This window comes from Trachurus japonicus, chromosome 14 (genome assembly GCF_045865225.1).
Source record: "Trachurus japonicus isolate A0001 chromosome 14, Traja_1.0".
Taxonomy (NCBI): domain Eukaryota; kingdom Metazoa; phylum Chordata; class Actinopteri; order Carangiformes; family Carangidae; genus Trachurus; species Trachurus japonicus.
In genome coordinates, this window is record NC_140920.1 from 15,295,015 (window position 1) to 15,317,969 (window position 22,955).

General features: G+C 41.6%; 2 protein-coding genes across 8 annotated transcripts in view; both read right to left on the bottom strand.

Moving 5' to 3' along the window:
- The window catches only part of LOC146974507 (ephrin type-B receptor 4a-like), a 34,570-nt gene extending 30,343 nt beyond the window's left edge, over nucleotides 1–4,227 (bottom strand). The window contains exon 1 of the mRNA XM_085797947.1: nucleotides 3,129–4,227. Coding sequence (XP_085654073.1) covers nucleotides 3,129–3,210 — 82 coding nt within the window. The 5' untranslated portion in view covers nucleotides 3,211–4,227. The remainder of the gene's footprint in view (nucleotides 1–3,128) is intronic.
- Nucleotides 4,228–13,900: 9,673 nt separating this feature from the next.
- dlg4a (discs, large homolog 4a (Drosophila)) overlaps nucleotides 13,901–22,955 on the bottom strand; it is a 70,433-nt gene continuing 61,378 nt past the window's right edge. For all 7 annotated transcript variants that reach the window (XM_085797951.1, XM_085797954.1, XM_085797950.1 and 4 more), the window contains 13 exons: nucleotides 22,616–22,751; nucleotides 22,310–22,466; nucleotides 22,076–22,178; nucleotides 20,825–20,939; nucleotides 18,316–18,492; nucleotides 17,971–18,013; nucleotides 17,852–17,882; nucleotides 17,280–17,327; nucleotides 17,068–17,169; nucleotides 16,705–16,877; nucleotides 16,296–16,408; nucleotides 16,089–16,180; nucleotides 13,901–15,202 (listed from right to left, as the gene is read on the bottom strand). In XM_085797951.1, the coding sequence (XP_085654077.1) occupies nucleotides 15,096–15,202; nucleotides 16,089–16,180; nucleotides 16,296–16,408; nucleotides 16,705–16,877; nucleotides 17,068–17,169; nucleotides 17,280–17,327; nucleotides 17,852–17,882; nucleotides 17,971–18,013; nucleotides 18,316–18,492; nucleotides 20,825–20,939; nucleotides 22,076–22,178; nucleotides 22,310–22,466; nucleotides 22,616–22,751 (1,397 nt within the window). In that variant the 3' untranslated portion in view covers nucleotides 13,901–15,095. The remainder of the gene's footprint in view (nucleotides 15,203–16,088; nucleotides 16,181–16,295; nucleotides 16,409–16,704; nucleotides 16,878–17,067; nucleotides 17,170–17,279; nucleotides 17,328–17,851; nucleotides 17,883–17,970; nucleotides 18,014–18,315; nucleotides 18,493–20,824; nucleotides 20,940–22,075; nucleotides 22,179–22,309; nucleotides 22,467–22,615; nucleotides 22,752–22,955) is intronic.

Consider the following 22,955-nt stretch of genomic DNA (forward strand, 5'->3'; position numbering starts at 1 on the left):
TTGTTGTTGAGTTGCACCAGCCTCTCTAAAATAAAAAAAACATGCCAACATTGATGTTAGATGCAACATCATTTCTGACAGTGTTTGTGATCATTAAAGCTCTGGACCTGAACAGGTGGAGGAGACTGCAGTGCTTTGTTGCTGGGTGCATCTTGCCATTGGTAAGAGAAGGAAAGAGTGTGTGCAAGGAATAAAGAGGGGTAGAGAGAAAAACAAAATGGGTATTTTATAGGCTGAGCCTGTGTGTGGGAGGATAGGGAATCTTTATAGCTCGCATTTATAAATTCAAATATGTTTTAAAACTGTAGTAGGGCTACATTAGTCAGACTTATTAATACTGGATAAAACGTTCCTGCCTTTTCTGTTTAAGGCCTTGGTTATACTTTTCAGTACATGATACATATTTTATACGCAAGGCGCGGCAGTGTAGGAGTTTGTTTTTCTCTGCAAGTGTCTCTGTGTATCTACTATGTGTGTGTGTGTGTGTGAGAGAGAGAGAGACAATAAGTGTGTTTCCTCCTTACTAATTTCCACCCAAAGGTTGTTATTAATTTCCAGCCAAAGTAATTATCTGATCAAGAGGTCTGTGTTTTAATCTTCATGCAGACGGAGCTAAGAGAGATCCATGCGCTGAACGGGCAAGTGGTGTGTGTAAGTGAGTCATTTATCCTTTAGTTGGAAAAGGAGGAGAGATTTGGCAGCTGCAAGCTTCATCTGCCCTCCCATCAGTTCATTACAGGATTCCCTGCTCGGTGGAGAACAAGGGGGAGGATGATCCAGAGTGTGCGGAGAGAGGAGCGGGCCATTACCCAAGACATGAAAACCAGACATCTTGTTCACACTTGGCGAGGCACAGATGTTCTGGAATTGGTCGACAGAGGCGCTGCGACCCCACAGCTCCTCTCCATCTCTGCCACCCCCCGTTCTCCACATTGTGCCAGTGCGGCACCTTTTCGCATCCTGACTCTTGTAAACATCAGGAAGGGGCGAAACAAAGGCGAGTCAACTGAGACTGCCAGCAGAGGCCTGCAGGACATCACTTCCTACACAGTGATCTGAGCTTAAATAACTTCTATATGTCACTGAGAGTAAAATAAAACCAAAACTCAGAGTTAAATCAGTCGTCAGGTGCTGAAGAAGCCGCAGCTCCACAAATGGCCTGATCTCTGGCTCCCAAGAAAACTCTGACCAAAATTAAGTGTCTGGGAAAATCCCAGACTTTTCTCCTCAGATACAAAGTCAACAATGTTTTTTCCCGCAAGAATTTAGACTCTCAGCAGCTGCGGTGCTTCAACATCTTCTTCGGATGGGTGTGTTTGTACAATTGGTAAATCCAAGTTTGAAAACTCCCCCATTCACGGGTGATGTCACATACCCGTGTGGTTGGCTGCACAGTCTATAGTCGAAGCCGTGCTCTAAGTGCCCCCCTGTTTGAAGAAAGTATAGCGGATATTTAGCTCCCGGCCTCAAACCAGAGGCAGCTGACAGATTTGTGTTCCTGCCACTCAGTGTAGGTGAAGTCATGCGTGTTCATGGCGTTCCTGTTTTGTATTAAGTCCCGACTGGAATGAGCCAACTTTGGGGAAAAGGTTGAAGTGTTTTTTTTGTTTTGTTTCCATGAACATTTTATTTGTTTTTAGGGTCACAAAGTTGCTTCCTCCTCACACAGCAGAACAGGCTGGAAATTTTCCAGAGGAATTGACACTTTCGTGTTAATGTTTGTGCTTTACAGGCTATGTGTCCATTGTTTTTCAATTGGAGAGCCCAACTATTGATAGGAAATCACTAGGAAACAAGCCGATCATGCCACAGTGATCACCTGGAGCAGCTGTGTCCAAAGCACACAAACAGTAGCAACCATTAAAAAAAAGCATGATGGAGAATAAAGCATAGCCTTCACAGGAACAGCACGCAGCCTACACAGCAGTAAGGTACTTACAAAAAAAGAAAACCCTGAGGTGTAACAGCTCTTAAAGAAACCCAGTTGTGATCCTTTGATCCTCAGTAAACACAAGCCTATTATTTCCAAAGACCATTTTCCATCAAAGGTTTTTACAGAAAAGTTGTCTCAGCAACATTCACGGCAAACTCAAAATCACTTTCCAAGTTCACTCCATGAAACTGAAACTTCTCCATTAATGTCACAAAAAGACAGAGACGAGGCAAGAGATTAAAGACGAATAAACACCCAGCTCAAACTCAGCCTCTCTCCCCTGCAATAAGCAAATCATCCAGACGTTGGCCCCCGTTGTTACGATGCCGCACTGTGCTCGCCTGTAAAACCCAGACCATCTGAAAGCATTGTTTTTCTTTTTAACATTGTGACAGATGATTTTCAGTCTTTCAGGACTTATTTGTCGTTCCAGGGTCTGCAAAGCTGATCCAGGCCAGTTAGTCCATTAATGTCAAATCTGATGTCAGAGAATAACAATTACTATGATCCAGATTTGATACAAAGCATTAGAGGATTTTCTTCGAGTTGGACATAACAACAGGCAAATTGGATCATGTAGATGTCTACATCACCTCCCTCAAAACTCAATCCAGAGCCATATAAGCCTGCATGCACTCAATGTTTTAGTATTGATTTTAGGGTAAGCTGGTTAAGGGCCCCCCCAGGAAGCAGCCTAGTAACCTTTTGATGGCTTTTAAGTGGAAACTAATAGTGACTCTGCCTTCCTGCAGATAACAGGAGAATAAAATCAATATTGGTTATTTCTCATCTCTTCATAGTATGTCTTTCTAAATTAACCCATGTCACCCAACTGCACGAGGAAGATGCAGAGGAGGAAGAAGAAGAAGAAGAAAAACACACATTTCATCTGAGCATTTCCACATTGACATTCATATTAGGCCTGGAACATCTAGTGTTGCTAATCAGTGAGGTTGCAGTCATAATATATCCATGATTACTCAACTGAGCTTTAGGCCAACTTCTAGTGTGATGCGTGGGGAGCATGCTTTTAAAAAGAAAATGGTAAGGAACAGGATGTAATACTAATTGGTCATCTCACTCAGCCATGTAACCACAGAAAACAAGTCTTGGCAGCAACTGGGGGGAAATAAATAAATAAATAAATAAATAAATAAATAAATAAATAAATAAATAAATAAAAACCCAGACTCACCTTCCTCTGCAGAAGCCAGATAAGCCCAGTGGAGGAGGATGTACCCGAGCTGCAGGACGACGCTCCAGTATGTCAGCTCCATAGTGGTGTTATTTTTTTTTTTATATAGGCTACACTTAAAAACTGTTGTGGCTTGACTTGAATTAAAAAAAACAAGTGTCACCGGCAGCTCTGCTGTGCACTCACTGACCGCAAACCAGTCCGCATTTAAAGTGTTCTTCAGTTCAGAGAGCCTCACACACACACTCTTCTTGTCTGTGGTCACAACACTGCGGTAAAAACACACACACACACTCCGGGCTGAGAGCAGCTGTCACTGGGCTGTGAACGTGAAGCTCGATCTGCTCCTCCAAAAAAAACAACAACAACACACAAACTGGAAACTTCTCAGTATTGTCCAACTTTGTGCTGCAGAGGAGGAGTGTGTGTGTGTGCAGAAAACAACAGAGAGAAACAAAGTGTGTCGCAGCTCCTCCAACACCTCGCTGGCTCCTCTGTCAGCAGCACGGGCGGTGCATGGCCGAAACTTGTTGTGTCCTCCTCGGCTTTAATAAGCTCTTTGTGCTCCGCTCCACTTCTCCCAGTTTGCCCCCCTCAGCTCGATGATGGGCGAGCAGGTTGAATCCGCAACCAGGGCACCTCACTGCTGCTTCTGCTGCTTCTGCTGCTGCACATCTGTTAGTTGCAGAGATAATCCTCATCATCATATCTTCTTCCACATCTTCTCGTCATGTTCGGCAAAGCTATCCGATAAAGTATGTTTTGTTTTCTTTTATTCACCCTCCTCCTCCTTCTGCTTCTCCCTCTTCAGCTCCAAGCACCAGACTATTTTGGCTGCGGTGAGGAGGAGAAAAAAGGTGGTGAGATTTTTTTTTGCGCGACAGGTCTCGACTGGCCTGGTTTTAGAGGAGAAATGAGACGGGAACAGGAGCAGAGAGTCTCCGGTCTGGTTTCCCCCCCGGGGCAGCGAGCAGGCTGGACGCGGAGCGGGTATTAAAAGTTGTGGCTGTGGACTGGAGTGGCTCGCAGGGAGGAGGACTACTGTGAGCTGGTCACCGAGGATTTCACCACCGCATCAAACCCGGAGTCGAATGGCAGCGGCGTAGCTCCGCCCACTCCCGTTTCCATAACAGCAGCGTCAAGAGGAAGCGGTGCGATACAGGCGTTTCCTGGGGACGCCTTCAAAATAAAACCTAGATTAATATAGCCTACTGTATTACTGAACAGCAGCTCATCTCTTGGCTATTTTATCAGTGTTTTTATATGTCTCTATTGGGTTTATTTCCTGCCGTCGCTACTTTATTCAGGTGCTTTTAACTGTTTCTTGTATCTATCCATCCAACAATCTACAGTGTTTTTCAACATTGGGGTTGGGACCCCACTTGAGGTCACCTGGAATTCAAATGGGGTCGCCTGAAATGTCTAGTAATTGATAAAAAATAAATGACTGATAAAAATATTTTTTAACTAATTATTATTATTATTTAAATGATGATTAAAACACCACACACAATCTTAAACAACTGTATTCTATACTTTCACTTTCTCAAACATAAATCAAGTTCAAATAAAATGCAGCATATAAAAATATCTTGATTGATGACAGGGGTCGCCAGAAATGTATGATGTCAAAATGGAGTCACGAGCCAAAAAAGGTTGGGAACCACTGATCTACTGTCTAGATACAACTTATACATGCAGTGTAAAGGGTAGCTGAAGCCAATCCCATTTACTTGCATCATTATATCACCATGCATCCTACTGTGGTTGAGATTTATTTCTTAAAAAATGGGACATACATATTAATGAACATTTCCACATAAATATGTGTGAGATTGTAGCCACTGTCTCCTGTCCCACTGGCAGGTTGGGGTTTATAGAAAGATGCTGTTGTCTCTAGTTTCTTCTTTTGTTCATCTGTTGTTTCAAAGGTGCTTTTAAATGTGCTATATAAATAAAGAAATCATTATTGTTGTCAGATTCTGATTTATTTTCCCCTTTTTGCATACAGTAGTTATATATGCTGCTCATGCTAAATCCTTGCATGATTGGTCTACTCATGGATTGGTTTTTGAATGGGCCTACCAAGCCCTGAGATGTTATTCAGCCTCTGGTCTTTGACAACAAAATATGTCAAAATGAGACACAAAATAATCACAAATAGATTCAAAACCATAAATAAGTGGCATGAATATGACCAGAAATGGAAAAAAGTTACAAAAAAGTAAAACAACAACTCTTCATAGACAGTACACAGAGGTGATAGTAGCCTATAAATATATTGCTCTAGTATCAAGCTCTCATTGTGCTTCATTCTGTGTCGTTCAACAAAAGAAAGCCTTCCTATGTATATAATATGCTTTTATTTTGAAAACAGATTCACACAACGTCCGGTGAAAATTCCACAGATTATGATTGTCCTTACTCCAAAATAACAATTAAGTCGAGCCTATCTACAAGTAGGCTACTGACATGCCCTTCCAGTAAACTGTCCTACAGATGAAACCTGCAGGTTGATTACAATGTGTCAATATTGATCCACTGGAAAGCAGATTGTGTATCTGCTCCTTAAGCTGGTCAAATAACAACTGCACTGTTACTAAATCATGTCTGATACAACACAGAATGTCTCCCAAGCAAGAGGCTGGACACATAGCTGAAGATTAAAGACCTTCAAGGACAGGGCTGATAACCTCTGACCAGTCTGCAATGAACGCTCTCCAGAAAAGGTCACAGAAGCTGTAATCTGCAAAACACAGATAAGACTAAATTAGTGTGTCATTTGACTTGTGACGTTACCCTGCTGCAATATTTCTTTTAGCAGATATCCACTGTCTAGCTGTATATGCTGGAAAAAAATATAGATTCTGCATAATTAGCCTTTGCAGCATTAGAAAGCATTAGCATTTGTGCCACTTCACAGGCCATTTTGAGACTTGTGCGTTCTGTGACATCTCTCTCTGAAATGTTTGTCTTTCTCTTGCAACTATACCCATTCTGTACACAGCATATTTTAATGAGAGTCATAACATTACTGATTCATTACATCAGTATTGCAGTGCACAGCCTATTTTCTTATTTAATTAATGGGTGTTTTTCCTCAAGGGGAACTGAATGGGATCACTTTTTGAAGAAGATCTGGGAACGACAGCAGCAAAATAAGAGGAAATGCAAATTTTAAGTTTAAATGACAAAATGTAAACAAGACATTAGCAATTCAAGCACACTAACAAGGCCAGACCAATGTTTAATTGTGGCAAGGCAACACCAATATTTCTTGTTCTGCGGGCTCAACTTGTTTTTTTGTGCTTTTTTCTGTTGTTTAATGTCAGAATAATTGGGTGAAGCATTCAATTTATTCATTGATGTAACCACATGCTAACACATGGTGTAAAGCTATAAAATCTTCCACATCCAAGTGATAAACAAAACCTCAAATAAGGAATAGGAACATGTTCAATCATCATGCTGAATAGTGAGATAAAGGGGGAAAGTTTCATTCTTACATTTCTGCTTTTCTGCACCAACACTTCTCTATCTTAGTTTACTGGTATTAATTATAGAAACAACACAGGTAGTTATTTTTTTTAACAAGATACCTTAGTTTTCTTGCTGTACTTTTTTGTCTCGACTGCACTGGAAACACTGAATATACACATATATGACAATCAATGTAGAAATATTCTGGTTATATAATCAATACAAAACATATAAAAAGCTCATTGAGACATTTGCACTCTTCTGTAACACTTGTCTTTTTTAGATCGCATGTTAGATAAGTGGATAGAAACTCTAAATGCTATCATAGGGATGCTTAGGGCTTTTCAATTCAGCAAAGCTGTCACTTTTGCTGTATGCAGTGCATGATATTCTTCTTCATAAGCTTTAATCAGGCACTCACTCATTTCCAGCACTGGGAGCTTCAGCAGGGTATAATTGTAAAACAAACGGCACTGAGAGATTGCCTTGGGAGGTTCCATTTTTCTTCGTCAAACTGTGGTCTATAATTTGAAGAACCTCTTGAGGGAAAGGCAGGAGAGGTTTGGGATCAGAGTGACCTACCAACAGGAGAAAACAAGGCCATTTGTCAGCTGTTCGTTCACAATGTGCTTATTTTTGCCGAGGCGGTGTCATCAGGCACCTGAATGTCATCACAGTTTTCTTGACCATCGCAAACTGTTGAAGGTCTGTAGACTGGTCTGTCTACTCTGAGAGGCGCTTTCTGATTAGAGGAACAAGACATCGAATGAGGACAAGGAGCAGAGACAGGCTTTTTTTTTTCCGCAGACAAAAGACACATCAATTTCTAGCAGCAGTGATCTTGCTGGAGGGACAATAATGTCATTCTGTCCATTGTCATTTATAGTCAACACAGGATCGTCGGCCTATTTTGTAAACTTTGAAAAAATAAGAGAGGGTTTTCATTTTGCACAGCTGCACTATGAGAAACAGGTTTGCTTTTGAAAGAAACCAAACTGGTACACTCCCCACCAACCTCGGCTGCACATTGCGTTTGATTAGAAACTAAACATCAGCATGTTAGCCTGACATCAGCTCAAAGCATTGTGTATGTTCAGCCTGCTAGCATGGCTGCTGCTGACACGGCCTTGTTTCTCCATATGAACACATTTTGTAAAGCCGTGTGGCACTGGAGCTATAAAGTGAACCATCAGCTTCCCTGAAATCACCGGCCCACAGCCTTCACCTGCAACGTGAACCATATTTGTCCTCTTATTCAATATATATTTATAACCATAAAAGGCGACTCCCTTAATGTAGTAACACAATGGACCCATAACAACAATAACAAAGCCTAATGGTACAATGTGTTAAACCACTAGAAAGAAATTACAGTTTCTGTAGCAGCTCCTTTCTTGACTCATTACAGACTAACCAGGTTTTTTTCTGTTCTGTCACTTTCAGAACAGCAGCACTGCCTCCAAAGACTGTATGTTGGCATTATCTCCTCTCCTCCAGCATCACTCTCTGGTTAGCGCAGTTTATTCCTTCCTTAAATTTCTTTTTGATGTTTTGTACATTAACGGAATCATTTAAAAATTCCCACACTAGCGTATTCCTGTGTGCTCTCATTCTAATTTCGGGATCATATGCTATCATTTCTGCACCAAAATGAAAGTGTGCATGTGGCCTTGGTGACATTATAAGCCTTCATGGGTTAAGCTCTGCCCCTGCAGCTTACAAAGTGACACCAGAAGGCTGCATTTTAATATTGCTGTCACACCACTGCCTGGTGAAACAGTGCAAAACCAAAATCTTTGTCATTTTCAATTAATTTCAAGGTTGTTAAATGTTATTCACTGAAGGTAACATTGGCTTTGAAGCCAGCACGCCATGTTTTAATGAGTGGAATGGGCACCAAGTTGACATTTTTCCCACAAAATAAATATGTCAAAACGCTTATCATGATCTCTTTCATTTATTCTCATTTTATTTTGGTAAACAAATAAGTTCTGTGGTGGAGTTGCCACTGCAACGTGGTGTTTTTAATCATTTCTAATAAGAATCCATTAGGTTTAGACTAATCCAGCGTCAGTCCTGGTATAAAAGCCACAGGAGCCCGTATTATCTTGGTGGATACACTCAAGGAGGGAGCTCCTTTCAAACCAGCATAAAGCAACATCTTAACAGCAAAACCCTGTACCACACCCTGCCATGCACCAGTCTGAAGATGAATCATCTAATCTTCGTGCAGTCAGTGTGATATGTGAACAAAAAGAGCATCAAAGTTGCCAAGTGACATCATTTGGATTCACTAACACATGCACACACACATACACACACACATGCACACATCCACGCACAATATAAACAGAAGCAAGAAAACTGGACTTGTCCTGAACAAACAGCTTGATGGGTTCCAGTTAGGACCACATGGGCGGAAGAGCGAAAGGAGGGGACGAAGAATCTGCGAGGAGAAGACACAGCAGGCTGAAATGAATAATAAAATATGAACATGGAAGGGATCTGTGTTTGATCCTCCACCCCAGGCTACAGCTGTCATGTAGTAATGAAGGTAACAAATGATGCTGACAACCTCCCGTGTGGAGCAAAAGTATTTCGTAGACTGATTGAAATGTCTTGGTAACGATATCTGTTAACTCCTCGATAGAAACATGCCTGCTGGGTAATCATCTTCAGGATTACCTTGGCCAAAGAATTGAATCTGTGCAGAAGGATAAAACCATCTGATAGCTCATGCAATATTGTAGCTGTAATGAACTGAAAGGTATGCCTGAAAACTCTCCAGTCACATTTCAGAAGGCCTCAGCACTTTAACGTGATAATCCTGCATGAACTCTTGAGCGTCAAACCCCAAATGTGAAGGTTTTCGGGGACGACTCACAACACTGGAGACACCTCAGCTGGGGAGCCTTCAGGCCCGCTGATGATACACCATGTTGTGCTGTGGTGAAAAAAATACTTCTTTGGTTTATCTTGCAGAGGTCTACGAGCAGTTCTGCGGTTTTTCTGTGAACGCTTTGAGATAATTCTCAGTTGATTCTTCCCTCCAACGCTCACCAGACACACATGTCAGCTGTTCTTTCATCCAAATCCCACCCTGTCACTGCAGCTCTGGACCCCGGCAGCAGGCATAAAGAGGTATTACTCCACCATCAGCCTATTGTGAAAGAGGCTGTGAACAGTCGCCGGTGGTACAGTACTGGGACAGACTTGTGATGCGTAATGACTATCATCTTCATCCCTCCATGTGTTGCGAGACAGAACTGTTTGACAATTATCCTGCTAATTTCACTCTGTTAGCTTTCTCATTCCTCTGTGTTTGTAAGAGAAATTTGGTTTAATTGATTTAATTATTCCATTTGGAAGCTTTCATTTCTCATCCCTCCTCAGCTTCAAATGACTGGCAGGGAAACAGGTTGTTTGCAATGGATTGTGGGTACATCTGGGTCCTAAGATTTCCAAAGCAGTTTAATGATTAAAGAGTGGGTTTAACCAGTGAGTCATTGACTTAATCAGGAGGAAACTTGAAGTTCTAATTTCGAAGAAACCACACTAATTTGGCAAATTTTTCAATAATCCATCTGTCAGGCGTCTGTCTTGGTCTCAGATCCAAACTGTGCATTCTTCCCCCAGCTTGTGGGTAGATGCATTATACGCTCTGTTGTATGGGAATGCAGACATTTGTTAATGGCTGACAGGGGGATAACAGAAACATGTGGATGAGGGTAACCTTATGGTTGCAAAGCCTTTCCAGTTTGCAGATTTAAGTCCTGTTTATGACCTTTGATGGATGTTCTCCCCTCTCTCTGACTGATCCACTATATCACTTTCAGCTGGCATAAAAGAGCAGAGATCAGGCTGTGGTCAACCAGGTGATTGATGTTTTGAACTTTAGGAGTGAAATACATTCAGCCTCACCGTGACCCTGAACGGGATGAGTAGAGATAAGAATGAGTGGATTAATATTTGACCTCAGCCATGAAAAAAAAAAACCTTAACATAGACTACAAATTTTCTATTTTATCCCAAAACAGGTTTAAAGAGGGAAGATAATCTCATGACTGAATAATCTCACACCCTGAGCTTGCTCAAGATTCCTTCATCAAAGCTTTGTGATGTGAACAAAGACCCCATTTTAAGTCTGCTCCATACCTTTTCTACATGCTATTTGCAAGTTTGCCAAAAAGTTGACACATTTGGCATCTTAGGAGAAGTTGGAATTCACACCAGTACTGTGAATAAAGCTCTGTGCATTTGAATAAAGCCTGGCCATAAAGCACAAATTGTTTTTTTTTCCCTCAATGGCCTTTGTTAATTGAAAAATCTAAAGGATTCTCTGACTGCATGAACTGTGAGTCCCTCAAATCATGCTTCACAATAATCTTTGTTTTGCATAATAGGGATATGAGGAAAACAGGACCAAAGTGCTCCAGAGAAAATCCCTTGCAGGTGTCTAGGCATGAAACAACAAGTCAGATCTCACACCTTTGCCTCGTACTTGTATCAACCTTCGTTTTTCCATTTGAATCACATAGGCTATCGTTCCTTTACAAACTGCACAGACGATACAAATATGCTGCAAGCCGGAGGCAAGCACAGGGATACAGGATTATGGCAGCCATGCACACAGCCAGAGTGTCTTCATGCTCTCACACACACATATACACACACTATAGCATAACATGAAATCGAATGAAAGGATCCTGCTTGTGTGTTTTTCTAAAGAGAAAATGGTTCCCCTGATGCGAGGGGGAGAGGTGGGGGTGCGACCAGCAAACAGAGCAAATATGTGTAAATGCAGCTGAGAGGAGCTTGTGTAAGCAGCTGGAGACTGCAGGGAGTGAGCGCCCTCTCCTGGTTGCACTCATGTTTGCTTGCTGTTGTCACCTGTAGAACTGCAAGACATGAACTCATCAACAAGAGAAACACAAAACAAAAAAAAACAAGGCCTCGGAGTCCATTTTCAGAAAGCATTTTTAAATTCATTTTATTATTTTATAGCTAATTTACAACAAGCGCTTCACTGAACTGGAACATTTTATTTTGCTTGATATTGTCATTGTTAAATATATTTTTCTGCATCAGTTGACTTTGTTGCAAGTTTGTAATCAGTCTTTTCTGTAAAAATTCATATATTTTATAAGGAATATCACACTATGATACGGATGGCTGAGAGAGATATTAAGAAATACATTGAACCCTCAAATAAAGAAATTGAAAACATATTATTCCATTCATGGATGTGTTGCCATGTGTTGTTGTTTCTGTGATTCTCTCAATGTGTAAATGTAAATGGATGTGTGGACGTGCTGATATCTTAGTGTGTGTATGTGTTTATGTGTGTGTGTGTGTGTGTGTGTGTTGCCCACTCGCAGTGTGCAGATGTTGTTGTTTCTGTTTGAGCATTTAAACTGGGCTGTGGCTCTCATGGACTCAGATCAGCAGTGTGCACGGCTAAATCTAAAGCCACACGGCACGCCAACATCTCTATTATATTTACAGCATTTCTGGCCAAAACCCAAAAGCTCTCTCAATGTGGAAAAGAAAAAAACAAAGAATACAAAAATATACAGACTTGAGATGGAACCAGTGACAGTTCTAAATAAATAATAAATAATAAACCATAAACGAAAACAGAAATGATACTTGTCCTTCACAGGCTTCAGCTGTTCCACCATGAGCTGTAAGAGGCAAGTAAGCAAAAAATAAACAAAACCATAAATATGAATGGTCACTTCCATCAATACTTCCACCTTCACTCTTATAATCACTCTTATAATTCAGAACAAATTATAAGTAAATACAAACACATGCTCATAAAATCTTGGAGTCCTTTTTCTTTCGCTCATCTTCTTTTCCTGCTGATACCTGAAGCATGTAATGCCATCAGTGCAAACTTTATAAATAATCTTTTCTATATCTTAGACACATGTTAAACCATCTTCATTGCATAACATCATATCAGTATTGCACATCTTCATGTGCGTGTCTCACTCTCTCACTCTGCCACACACACACACACACACATGCACGCACACACACACGCACACCACACCATTTATGTATTATACATTATAACCACCAGTGGATGTTATAAAGGATTCTCATACAGTATCTTATATATATATATATATATATTGTATTTATGACACACACTTTCTTGTCACCCGCACACACAAGCAGCAAACACACATAGGTGCACGCACACCGCCACACATACATACACACACACACACACACAGCTGCATTGTACATGTGTCTCAATTCTTATTCACGAACACGTCAAATCTGTCAGTTCAAAGCGCTAGTGTGAGGTCTGCTTTATGTTGACTGGAACGGTTCAGTTAGTTCTTTTTGCTGCGTCTTACAACGATAAAATGGGAGCGTGAGTAAATTCAACAACCAAACAGCAATATTACCCAAAGAAATCAATGGAATATTGTTTGTAGATGTTGATTTTTACAGACTTAGTCCCGTTAGAAATTGTCATAAAAAAGATATATATATTTATATTTATATTCATATTTATATTTATATATATAGGCCATTTATTTGTTAAACATGACTTAGATTTAATTTGTGTGGACACAAGAGGGAGAAAGAAGCAGAGAAAAAGTGGAAGAGAGAGAAAAAAGAAGACCTATTCCTCCCACACATTGATGTGCACAAAAGTGCACGCACGGAGACACACACGCACATACACGCGCACACACAAACAAGCACACATACAAGCACACACACACACACACACACACACACACACACTTACACAAGCTCACACAGACACACACACATGCCATGGCTTTTACTGCGGCCACTGGAAACAGTGTGTACGTCTGCGGCTGAGGGGTTTCTTTTGGAAGAGTGATCGGTGAGTTGGCTGTGGTGCGATGAAGCTAACAGCTCTGCTGTTTGTGCCTAGAGAGATAACATTCATCCTGGATTCTGACTAGCAGGTCAGAACAGCCAGTCCCCCTGTAGAGGAGTGTGCTAGGTTACAGCTGAGGTTACAACTCTACGTGTGTGTATGTGTGTGTGTGTGTGTGTGTGTATATATGTGTGTTGGTGAGTGAATGTGTGTGTATAAGAGAGCAGAGGCTAAACTAGATGTCAGAGCATCGACTGTACTCAGGACCTCAGCACTGGCCTCTCGTGACCGTGTCTCATGACCTTGTCTCTCTTCTCCTCTTCCTTCACGAGACATGCTAAAAAACTCCTCCACAATCAGGAGGTGGCGAAGGAGAACACACCCTACTTACTCACCTTTCTTTTTATTATATATTTCTCTGTTTTGTGTTTTTTTTTTAGTCAGATTTTTCCATTGTTTTCATCTCCTGTCTCCATTGTCTTTGAGGATGCATGCACAAATTCAGCATATGAGTTTTTATCATTATAATTATTTGAACTGCCTTTAAATAATGCCTCGCAATATTCAACATGGGTGATTGAGCAAATGTCAGTCTTGGTCGCTGAGGTGTAATTCTGAGTTCACACCCAGAACCAAGAGGAGATTCACAAAAAAAGGACTCTTTGCCATGAAAGGACTCCTGGTTCAAGAGGGACTCAGCAGGATCTGGGCCCCCTGTTCTCAGTCTTCCCCCTTTCCTGCCTGAAACAAGGCAGAGCTGACAGGAGGAGGAGGAGGAGAGAAAGCTTGGAGGTGATATAAAAAGTGGGGTCAGTGTCCTTTTTGGGCACCTCCATCTTAGACATAGGCGCATGGAGGCGTTCAGTGGGGCTGTGACACTTCCGTAGGACGGGGAGGGTGAGGTGGTCTTAATACTACCTCGGGGTCCATCCCTGCTGGGTCACCCTCTACTCTCTTTCAAGCCCTGCCAGACTGTGTCCGAATCCAGATGACATAGACTGTACTGTACTTCACACCTGGCATGAAAATGCATCAGAAATCTTTCAGGAATCCAATCACCTATGATTGGATTCTGTTTCACATTTGAGTTGATTTGTTTATCTGTTGAGAAGCTGCAAGTGCATCTAAAGAGAAAAAACACACATTACACACTAAGTTGTTTGGCCTCACTAAATCAACCGTGTTTAGGACATTTACATCCCCCAGTTTTGGGAGCAGCCACAGCTGTATTTAGAGCTGTCTACTTGCGGCAAAGATGCATTTTAATGCTAAGTGTGATCAGGGCTTCAATACTCGGTCCTGCCTCATTAAAGTGGAATACTGATTAAGTCTTTTCTCTCCGTCTCTTTCAGTCTAATTACACATCTCTGTGTTCACATCTGTCTCAGAGTCTCTTTTTTGGTATCAATCTTTGTCTTGCCGTGTCACTTGCTGTGTTTGTCTCTGTTTCTGTGTTTGTCTTAGTATGCATTTGTCTCTCTGTGTCATTCTCAGTGATTGCCTAAGCACTGACTTTGCTGGAGGACAGACACACAGGCGAGGCTGGCTTGGCTGTGAGGGTGAAGGGTGGTGTGGGTTGGTGGTTGTGAGGGAGGGGCGGTTGGGTGGGTGCAGCATCACAGCCTCTCCCGAGTGGGGATCCAGATGTAAGGCCCTGATTGCTCCTCGATCACTGTCTTTACTTTGTGATAGACCTCTTCAAAGCTGTCCCCTTCCACGACAGCTACGGCAGGACACGGGGGTGCGTGAGGGAAGGAGAGAGAACGACGAGGGATGGAGACAGAAATGACACGGGCAGTGGCAAAATTAAACAGAAAAGAAAAACGACAGGATGCAGGACAAATGAAAACATCGGGAGGGGGGAAGAAAAGAGAAGCAGAAAAAGATGGACGTTTATTAAATGTGTTCGCAAGATATTTGCGAGGAATAATCAATTAATATATACATTGTGAATAATCTGTGTACATGTGTGAAATCACAATGTTTAACTATGTACATTTACATGATGTATGTACTGTAGGCCTCCTACATATTTAGTCAGTGTCACACACACTGTTTCAGTGGCTGACAGGATGCTGCACATGACAGCTGTACATGATTTATTGTAAACTGCAGACAGCACAATCGTATTCAGTCCACCGCTGTGATTTGCCCCAAATGTGTCTCTTAAATGTTCAAAAAAATAAAAAAAATAAATCACTGATTCCTACAATAAAATGTTCAATGCCTTAACTCATTCAGCAACATGAAAATGTGAAGCTCATCTTTATGTAAGGAGACATATTGTGCTGTTGGCATAAACAGTAAAATAAGCCAAACATATATATTCTCACATAAGCACCAGCACTGAACTGAAAATATGGACAACCTGTTGTTTATAAAGTCATAAAATGAAGGATTTTTATGATCACCACTTCCATTGAGTGGATGATGAGTAAGCATACCGTGTGGAACACAAGCACTAGCGTATTAGCTCATGTTTATTATCGAGTGCTGCCACATTGCAAATCCAAATATGTAGTGTGTAGACAGTGTAGGACACCACAGAAATCACCGGTTCTGTGTTGTCACGGTGCGTACACATCATCTGTGAGTGTGTGTTTGCTTACCTGAGAAACACTCTAGGAAGTCTTGTTCTAGTTTGAGGGCTCGGTCCATTCCTTTCCTGGCCTGCTCCTCTGTCAGGCGGGTGTTGATCTCTCTGTTAACACCATGTACAAAATGTTGTCACATATACGTTTGTGACGTGCACAACATGCAGCTTCTGTCGACCAAATATTTCAAAAATACATAAAGAGCTTTCTGCATTTACGTACAGGACATTCTCCAGGGACTTGGGTCGGACGAAGATGGCGATAGGATGAAGCTGAGCTGCTTGTAATCTGCGCACAGCGTTGGCCGATACGTCCAGGATGCAGTGTTTCCCCTGCTGCTCGTACACACAAACGAGTGAAGAGATGTTGTGGCTTATTACTCAAAAATTGTGTTGAATGGAGCATTACTTTTGTAAAACATTTTGTACAGTCAATAGAAATGAAACTAATCACCAATGAATTCATCATATTTTAAGAAAAACATGTAAGTGCTTGCTCTTACAGATTTAGTAAAAAATGATTATTCATCACTTGAGAAAAGCAATTCAGCCAATTGCAACAATGGGTTGGAAAACAAACAACATTATTAGGCTGTATCTCTATTTTTGCAGTACAAGATGTTGCTGCGCACCTGCTCAGCCACCTCGCGGACACTCTGAACACTGGTGCCATACAGGTGACTGTTGTATTGGCCCGCCTCGATGAACCGATGGCTCTGGATGTCCTTCTCCATCTGTTCCCGTGACGACACAAAGTGATAGTCCCGTCCATCCACCTCATATTCCCTCTTGGGCCGCGTGGTGTCTATCAAGGCAAAGATCAACAATAAGATCCGTGAATGCACTCATACCACTTATTCAAATATCACAGTGAAAGCAGTGACTTCTGTGAGAGAGCATGCATTATGCAGACACCACTCTAAAATGTCTGCAGGAGTCGGCACTGGTGTCATATTATAACCAGAGTTTCTATGATTGACAGTGTAATTACTTACGTGGCACACAAGATCCAAACTTATCAGGAAACTCAGACAACAGGTCATCATTTATCCTGTCCTTCACAGGACCCAGAATGATGATGGGCCTCGCATAATGAACTTAGAGGGAGAGAGAGAGAGAGAGAGAGAGAGAGAGAGAGAGAGAGCAGGAGCATTTTTAAAATTTTATATAACAGGTTTTGAAAAATGTTTCTTCTTAAGGATCTTACCTTCCACTTGTGTGACTGTCTCATAACTGTGTGTTGGTTTATCTCTCCCTGGAGACAGAAGACAAAAGCATTCAGCCACATTCCTTTTCACCTTTATGATACCACATTTAGGTTTATGGCTCCATATGTGTGTGTGTGTGTGTGTGTGTGTGTGTGTGTACTCGTGTGTAATGAAGGTGATGCATTTTCCAATGACATCAGAAGCCGTCAAGAGCATGACTGTGTTAGAGGTGAAGACGACCCTGGATCACAGTCTGGGGTAGAATATGAAGACTGCTTGGCTTTATATTTGACACTCTGGGTAATGTCCACAAAGTGATAGTGATGCATTTAAAGATGACAGCAATACCAGAGAGCTGAGGAAAGGCCTTCTCTGTGTCTGCAGTTATTGATGCTAAAAAAACTGCTGCCTTCAATTGAGATATTACTCTTTTAATGGATACACAAAGCAGTATCCCACAGAGTATGAACAAGCACATTAAGTGTAGGCTATGGATCGGTAGGATCCTGAGCACTTCAACAGCGTTAAGTGTAAGTGTAACAATACACATTTTGTGCTTGACAGTAATTACCTTGAGTGCTCAAGGTGTCTCGACCATGGTCCTGTAACAGAAACAAGAGCCGAAATCAACACACAGTAGGACAGAACCTCAGAGGTCTCATTCAAATAGGTGGCGGTGAATTAACTTACCCTCTCTTTGGTGTTAACACGAGACCACTCTTTTCTTTCCACCCTGTTGAGATGAGGACAAAAAATTCAAGCATGACGTTGGGAAGAACAAGAAAGAGGTGGGGATAATAACCATGGTTCTAATAGGCCTACCTTTATGCACCAATTGCTGTTAATAAATGTTTGAAACTAAATAGTAAAACTAAACATAATAAACAACACACTACAAAGCTTTTTGATAAACAGCTAGTTTACTATCAAAATGAATCACACCAGCATGAGTAGCTAGTTGTTGTCACACACTGAATTTAATGATAAAAGATCAGCCATCCCTCCCACTCTGACTCAGGGTGAGTCATGTCTGACCTGTGCTTGCTGGGGATGAAGCCGACCTCCTCAGCCTCGTTCTGGGGGCTGACCTTTCGGGCCTGCCACCACTCCTCATCTCCACAGTCCAACACGTGCAGCACGTCTCCGAACCTGAAGCCCAGAGCTTGACTGAGGAAGCCACAGTCTGCAGTCTTGTCATAGTCAAAAAGAGCCCTGAGTGAAGAAACATTTTAAATCAGCCACCAAATATTGATTTGACCTGTTGAACACCAATATTGTTTAATTGTAAGTCTTCTTGCATGAATTTAGACTCTAAAGAGTGACTAATTGTGATATCCCCACAGTATGTATGATGACTTTTTCTATTAGGACAACAAGAGCGGATTTATAGACATTTCCTTTTTCTTTATCTCGTAATTACGACATCAGGATCTCATAATTACGAGATCTTTTCTCGTAATTACGAGATAAGGTGTCTAAATTTTATTTTATCAAGTGCTTCCGTAAACAAGTACTTCCGGAGAAGAAGATAATCTTCCGTTGCCTCGACGCCATCTTGGAATTGCAAACGTCATTAGATAAATTGGTATTTCCTTCCTTTCCTCGTTTCTGTTGTGGATTTTGCTAAACGCTCACCAAAGCGCTGATTAGCTTTTTAGGTTGTTTGTATCTCAGTCTTAGTCTGTTCGGTAACTTATTTGTGTATTTTTACCCGTGAACGCTGGTAGAGACGACGACACGATGCTGTGTAACGTTAGCTATGTAACGTTAGCTGCTAAAGGAAGCTAACAGTTTTTCACGGTGGTGACACGGCGGCTAACAACAACAACAACAACAGCACAGTTCTTCACTTTCTGGGTTACTTTGGAGCTCCTGTTACTGTCGGTACCATCGGATGGATGTTATAAAACTTACAAAGTGGCCTAAGACTCATCATGGACGAATGACACTGAGTACACACAGTCCTTTTCACATTATCCTGTGACCGGAGGCACACCCCAGAGAGGACTCGACCAATTAACACGGGAAATCAGGTATGAAGTTCTTGTAACGATAAGGCGCTTATTCCCCTTTCTCTGTGTGGTTTGTAAGAGAGTATGCGTTTCAGCTGGTTGCACAGATTATGTTGATGGTTTTGATTATAAATGTTCTAGTCCAAATTAAGTTTTCTTGTGGCTTTCTATGAGCTTCACTGCCAACCACCCTGTTGTATTGTGATGGCGCTGCTCGTTGGTTTGGTTGATGTGATCTTTCTCTGACTGTAACATTGAGTAGGAGAGTGTTGTTGTTGTTGTTGTTGTTGTTGTTGTTGTTGTTCAAGGGACAGTGGTGAGTTGATAGTTTCAGTTTTCTTTGCTAGTAAATTTACATTTCTGCAACTGAGAGATGTGTGTGGGGAACATGTGTGTGAACAGATGTGCAGTATGTGTGTTTTTTGTGAATGGTCTATGGTGGAGAACGATCTTTTCAGTAATTTGGATTTTCAACCAGCATTGTCTTATGGTGTTGATAATGTACAATGTTTTACTCTCAGTGATCTCTTTATGTTTTTCTACATAAGTTAGCCTCTCAAGTTTAGCACACAAAGTTTTAAGTGTTGACGTATGGTGTTTTTTCTGTGATTTTAAAGGTGCTCTCTTAAAAGTGAATGATGTGGAACATGATGATCATGTGTTGAGGTGTTAAAAGATAAAACTACAAAACAACAAACCTGCACTTATTGGCTTTTAAAAGAGTGGAATGAACGACTCAACTCATAAAACATTTGACTCTTTTGGACCCGTTGTCCTCAAATACATAGGTGACACAACTCAGCCACTATTTACAATCATATCCTTTTACTTGTAGGTGCTGTGGTGCTTTGTGATTTCATGTTCTTACAGTGATGTGTATTTGTCCTTCAGTCTCCCTGTTCTGGCTTCAAGTTGCATAACATCAGAGCCTCTCTGGCTAGTGCATCTTAGTCTTATCTGCAGTGCAGTAATGCTAATTCAGGGATAAACAGTATTTCTGAAATCAAAGTTGAAAACCAGCCTGTCACGAAGACAGGACTCAACAGGAGCATACACCACTTCTTTAACAACCTGCTTGTGCGAGGTTATTTAACTTAATACATTTTTCTATAAATCAAATTCCCTCTGATGTCTGAATCATACTCTCACATTCACGACTCAGCATCTTAGCTCTGGAAAGGTTTTGCATTTCATTTATACGTTTAAAATGACAGCTGGCGCCAGAACAGTGCTTTAGTGACTGACTCTGTTTTGTTGAAATTATGACTAAATTTGTGACAACAATGCTACAAGAGATGACTAAACCTTCTCATTGACTGTTAGCTATGTGTTTACAAACAGCACATCAAAGACTCTCTAGAAAATCAATCACTATGTCACTTTCCCATTAATAACACATGAAGTGAAACTAAGAGACATAATGATTGCTGCTGCCCAACAGCTATGGCCTGTGTATTAACCACACTAGTCTTGTCCTGTAGCCACCGTTTCACCTGTGTCATCTTTTACCAAAGCTACTTAAAGTGCGAGACCTGATGTAGAAGCCTCTCTTTGGGTTGCTCCTTAGCGTCGTGGTCCCAGAGCCCATGCTACTGTTCATCAGCTGTTCCCTCAAGTCATGGATCTTGGCCTCAAAACGACTGTACTCTGAAACAGGGAAATACAAACACATGAAAGGTTTACTCTTTGACTAATTAAGTTGATTGCACTGGTGTGACACCAGTAACCATGTCTGTAGAGTTACTTTTGTTTCTGATATTTGAATACTAACTAATAGAGCTTGCTACTGTGACATAAACAGCCCAATGCAGCGCAATTATGGGGTTGTGCGACTTTGGGGGATTGTGACACTTGGTGTGAACGCAAAATTACATTGAGTTTGGTCGTGGTTGGATACATACGGTCAGTCTGATTGGACAAGTTGGAACCTCAATGATATGTGATAATGATAATAGGCTATAATAATATAAAATCAGCCCAGTGCGCGATATAGAGCTGCTGCTTCAAGGATACGAGCGGAGTTTTATCTTTCTTCATGTTGCCTGTTCATTCATCATCCCGTTACACTCTGAATCAAACAGGTGGGCCGAGAAATCCGCAGCACTAGTCTGTTGATCACCGTGTCTGTAGTACTGCATGAAGCGGACTAGTGTGATCTGGCTGAGGAGAAAAAAAACTGATGCGTCCGTGCAAAAGCGTAGAACAGCCATGGATAGGATGTGTTCTGTATAGACAATACTACGATCTCTCTGCTTTGGAGGAGTTTCATGGTGACATGCTAAAAACCACATGAGGTTCTTTACATTTTCCCCCAAAAACGGGACAAATTGTATCCCGGGTGAGATTATTTTGCCAAGCACATGTTGGTTGGTGTTCATCTAGTGCCGTTGGTGTTGTATGGGTGTTGTCGCCAAGTGCCGTATATACCCAGCATGCGTTGCGCTTTGTGCTGTCAAAGTCACGTGTGCCAGCAAGGTCTATTATTGCTTATTCTTTTGCCCATTGCATACATTTCCACCTCATTTCTTTTTGTAATCTGTTTTTGAGATAGTTTGCCAACTAACAAACACTCAGGCACTTGTTACCAGAGGCAACAAAGAGTGGAAAAACACAGGCGCATCACTCTACTGGATGACTCTTGGAACAAGTACATGAGGGATCTGGTTTGACATTATGTTGTTGAAGCACACTGAAAATGGTAACATTCGCTACTCGATCGGGCAACTTGAAAGTAGAAATGATAAAGTCTTGATAGGACTGTGTGGTGTTTTATATGGCCGTACCATCGGGTCTGTACTGAGCGATGATAGTCACCGTCTGGCCTGCGTTCTTCAATGCCGCAGCTGCCTGTTCGTGCGTTGCCATACGCAGGTCCACGCCGTTCACCTGATAGACACACAGCATGACCGTTATACAGCTGAAAAATATCACCTAGTCCCATTGTAGGATACAGTATAGTATGAATGTGTGTGTGTGTGTGTGTGTGACCATTTTATGAAGATAAAAGTGTCTTTTACGCTGAGGATCTGATCGCCCTTGTGCAGCTCTCCGCTGAGGTCAGCTGGCCCTCCTGCCAGGATGAAAGAGATAAAGATTCCCTCTCCATCCTCGCCTCCAACAATGTTGAATCCCAGGCCTGTGGAGCCTCGGTGGATCAAAACTCTGCGAGGCTCCCTTCAAAACAGATGGCGAAGAGAGAGAGAGAGGTGTAGACAGTCATGTTATTAGTAATATTTAGCGCTGCAGTGCAAAATCAAACATGAACAATAACACCGACTAATACCGCTAATGCTTCTATTCAAAACTAAAGGATCACTGCTCACCTTGGGATGTCATCATCCCCCATCATGCCGTGCAGAACGGGAGAAAACCGACTAGGTGAGGTGGGAGTAAGGGCTTGTGGGTAATCTGACCCAAGATAGTTGGGGTGGCTGAGTTCAGTGTCCATGTGGGAATATGCTGGGGAAATACACACGACAAAAAAAGCCAAAAACAAAAGATGTATAATATACCAGTTGGGTACTATATTACACAGAAATGCAATCTCAGCTGAAAGAGCAAACCTCTGGCTGTTGTTTTTTTTCCCATGATTCAAAGCATTTGTGTGATGTGATATTTTCTTTATGTGTAGTATGAAAAAAATGGTTTCATCGCCTCATGAAA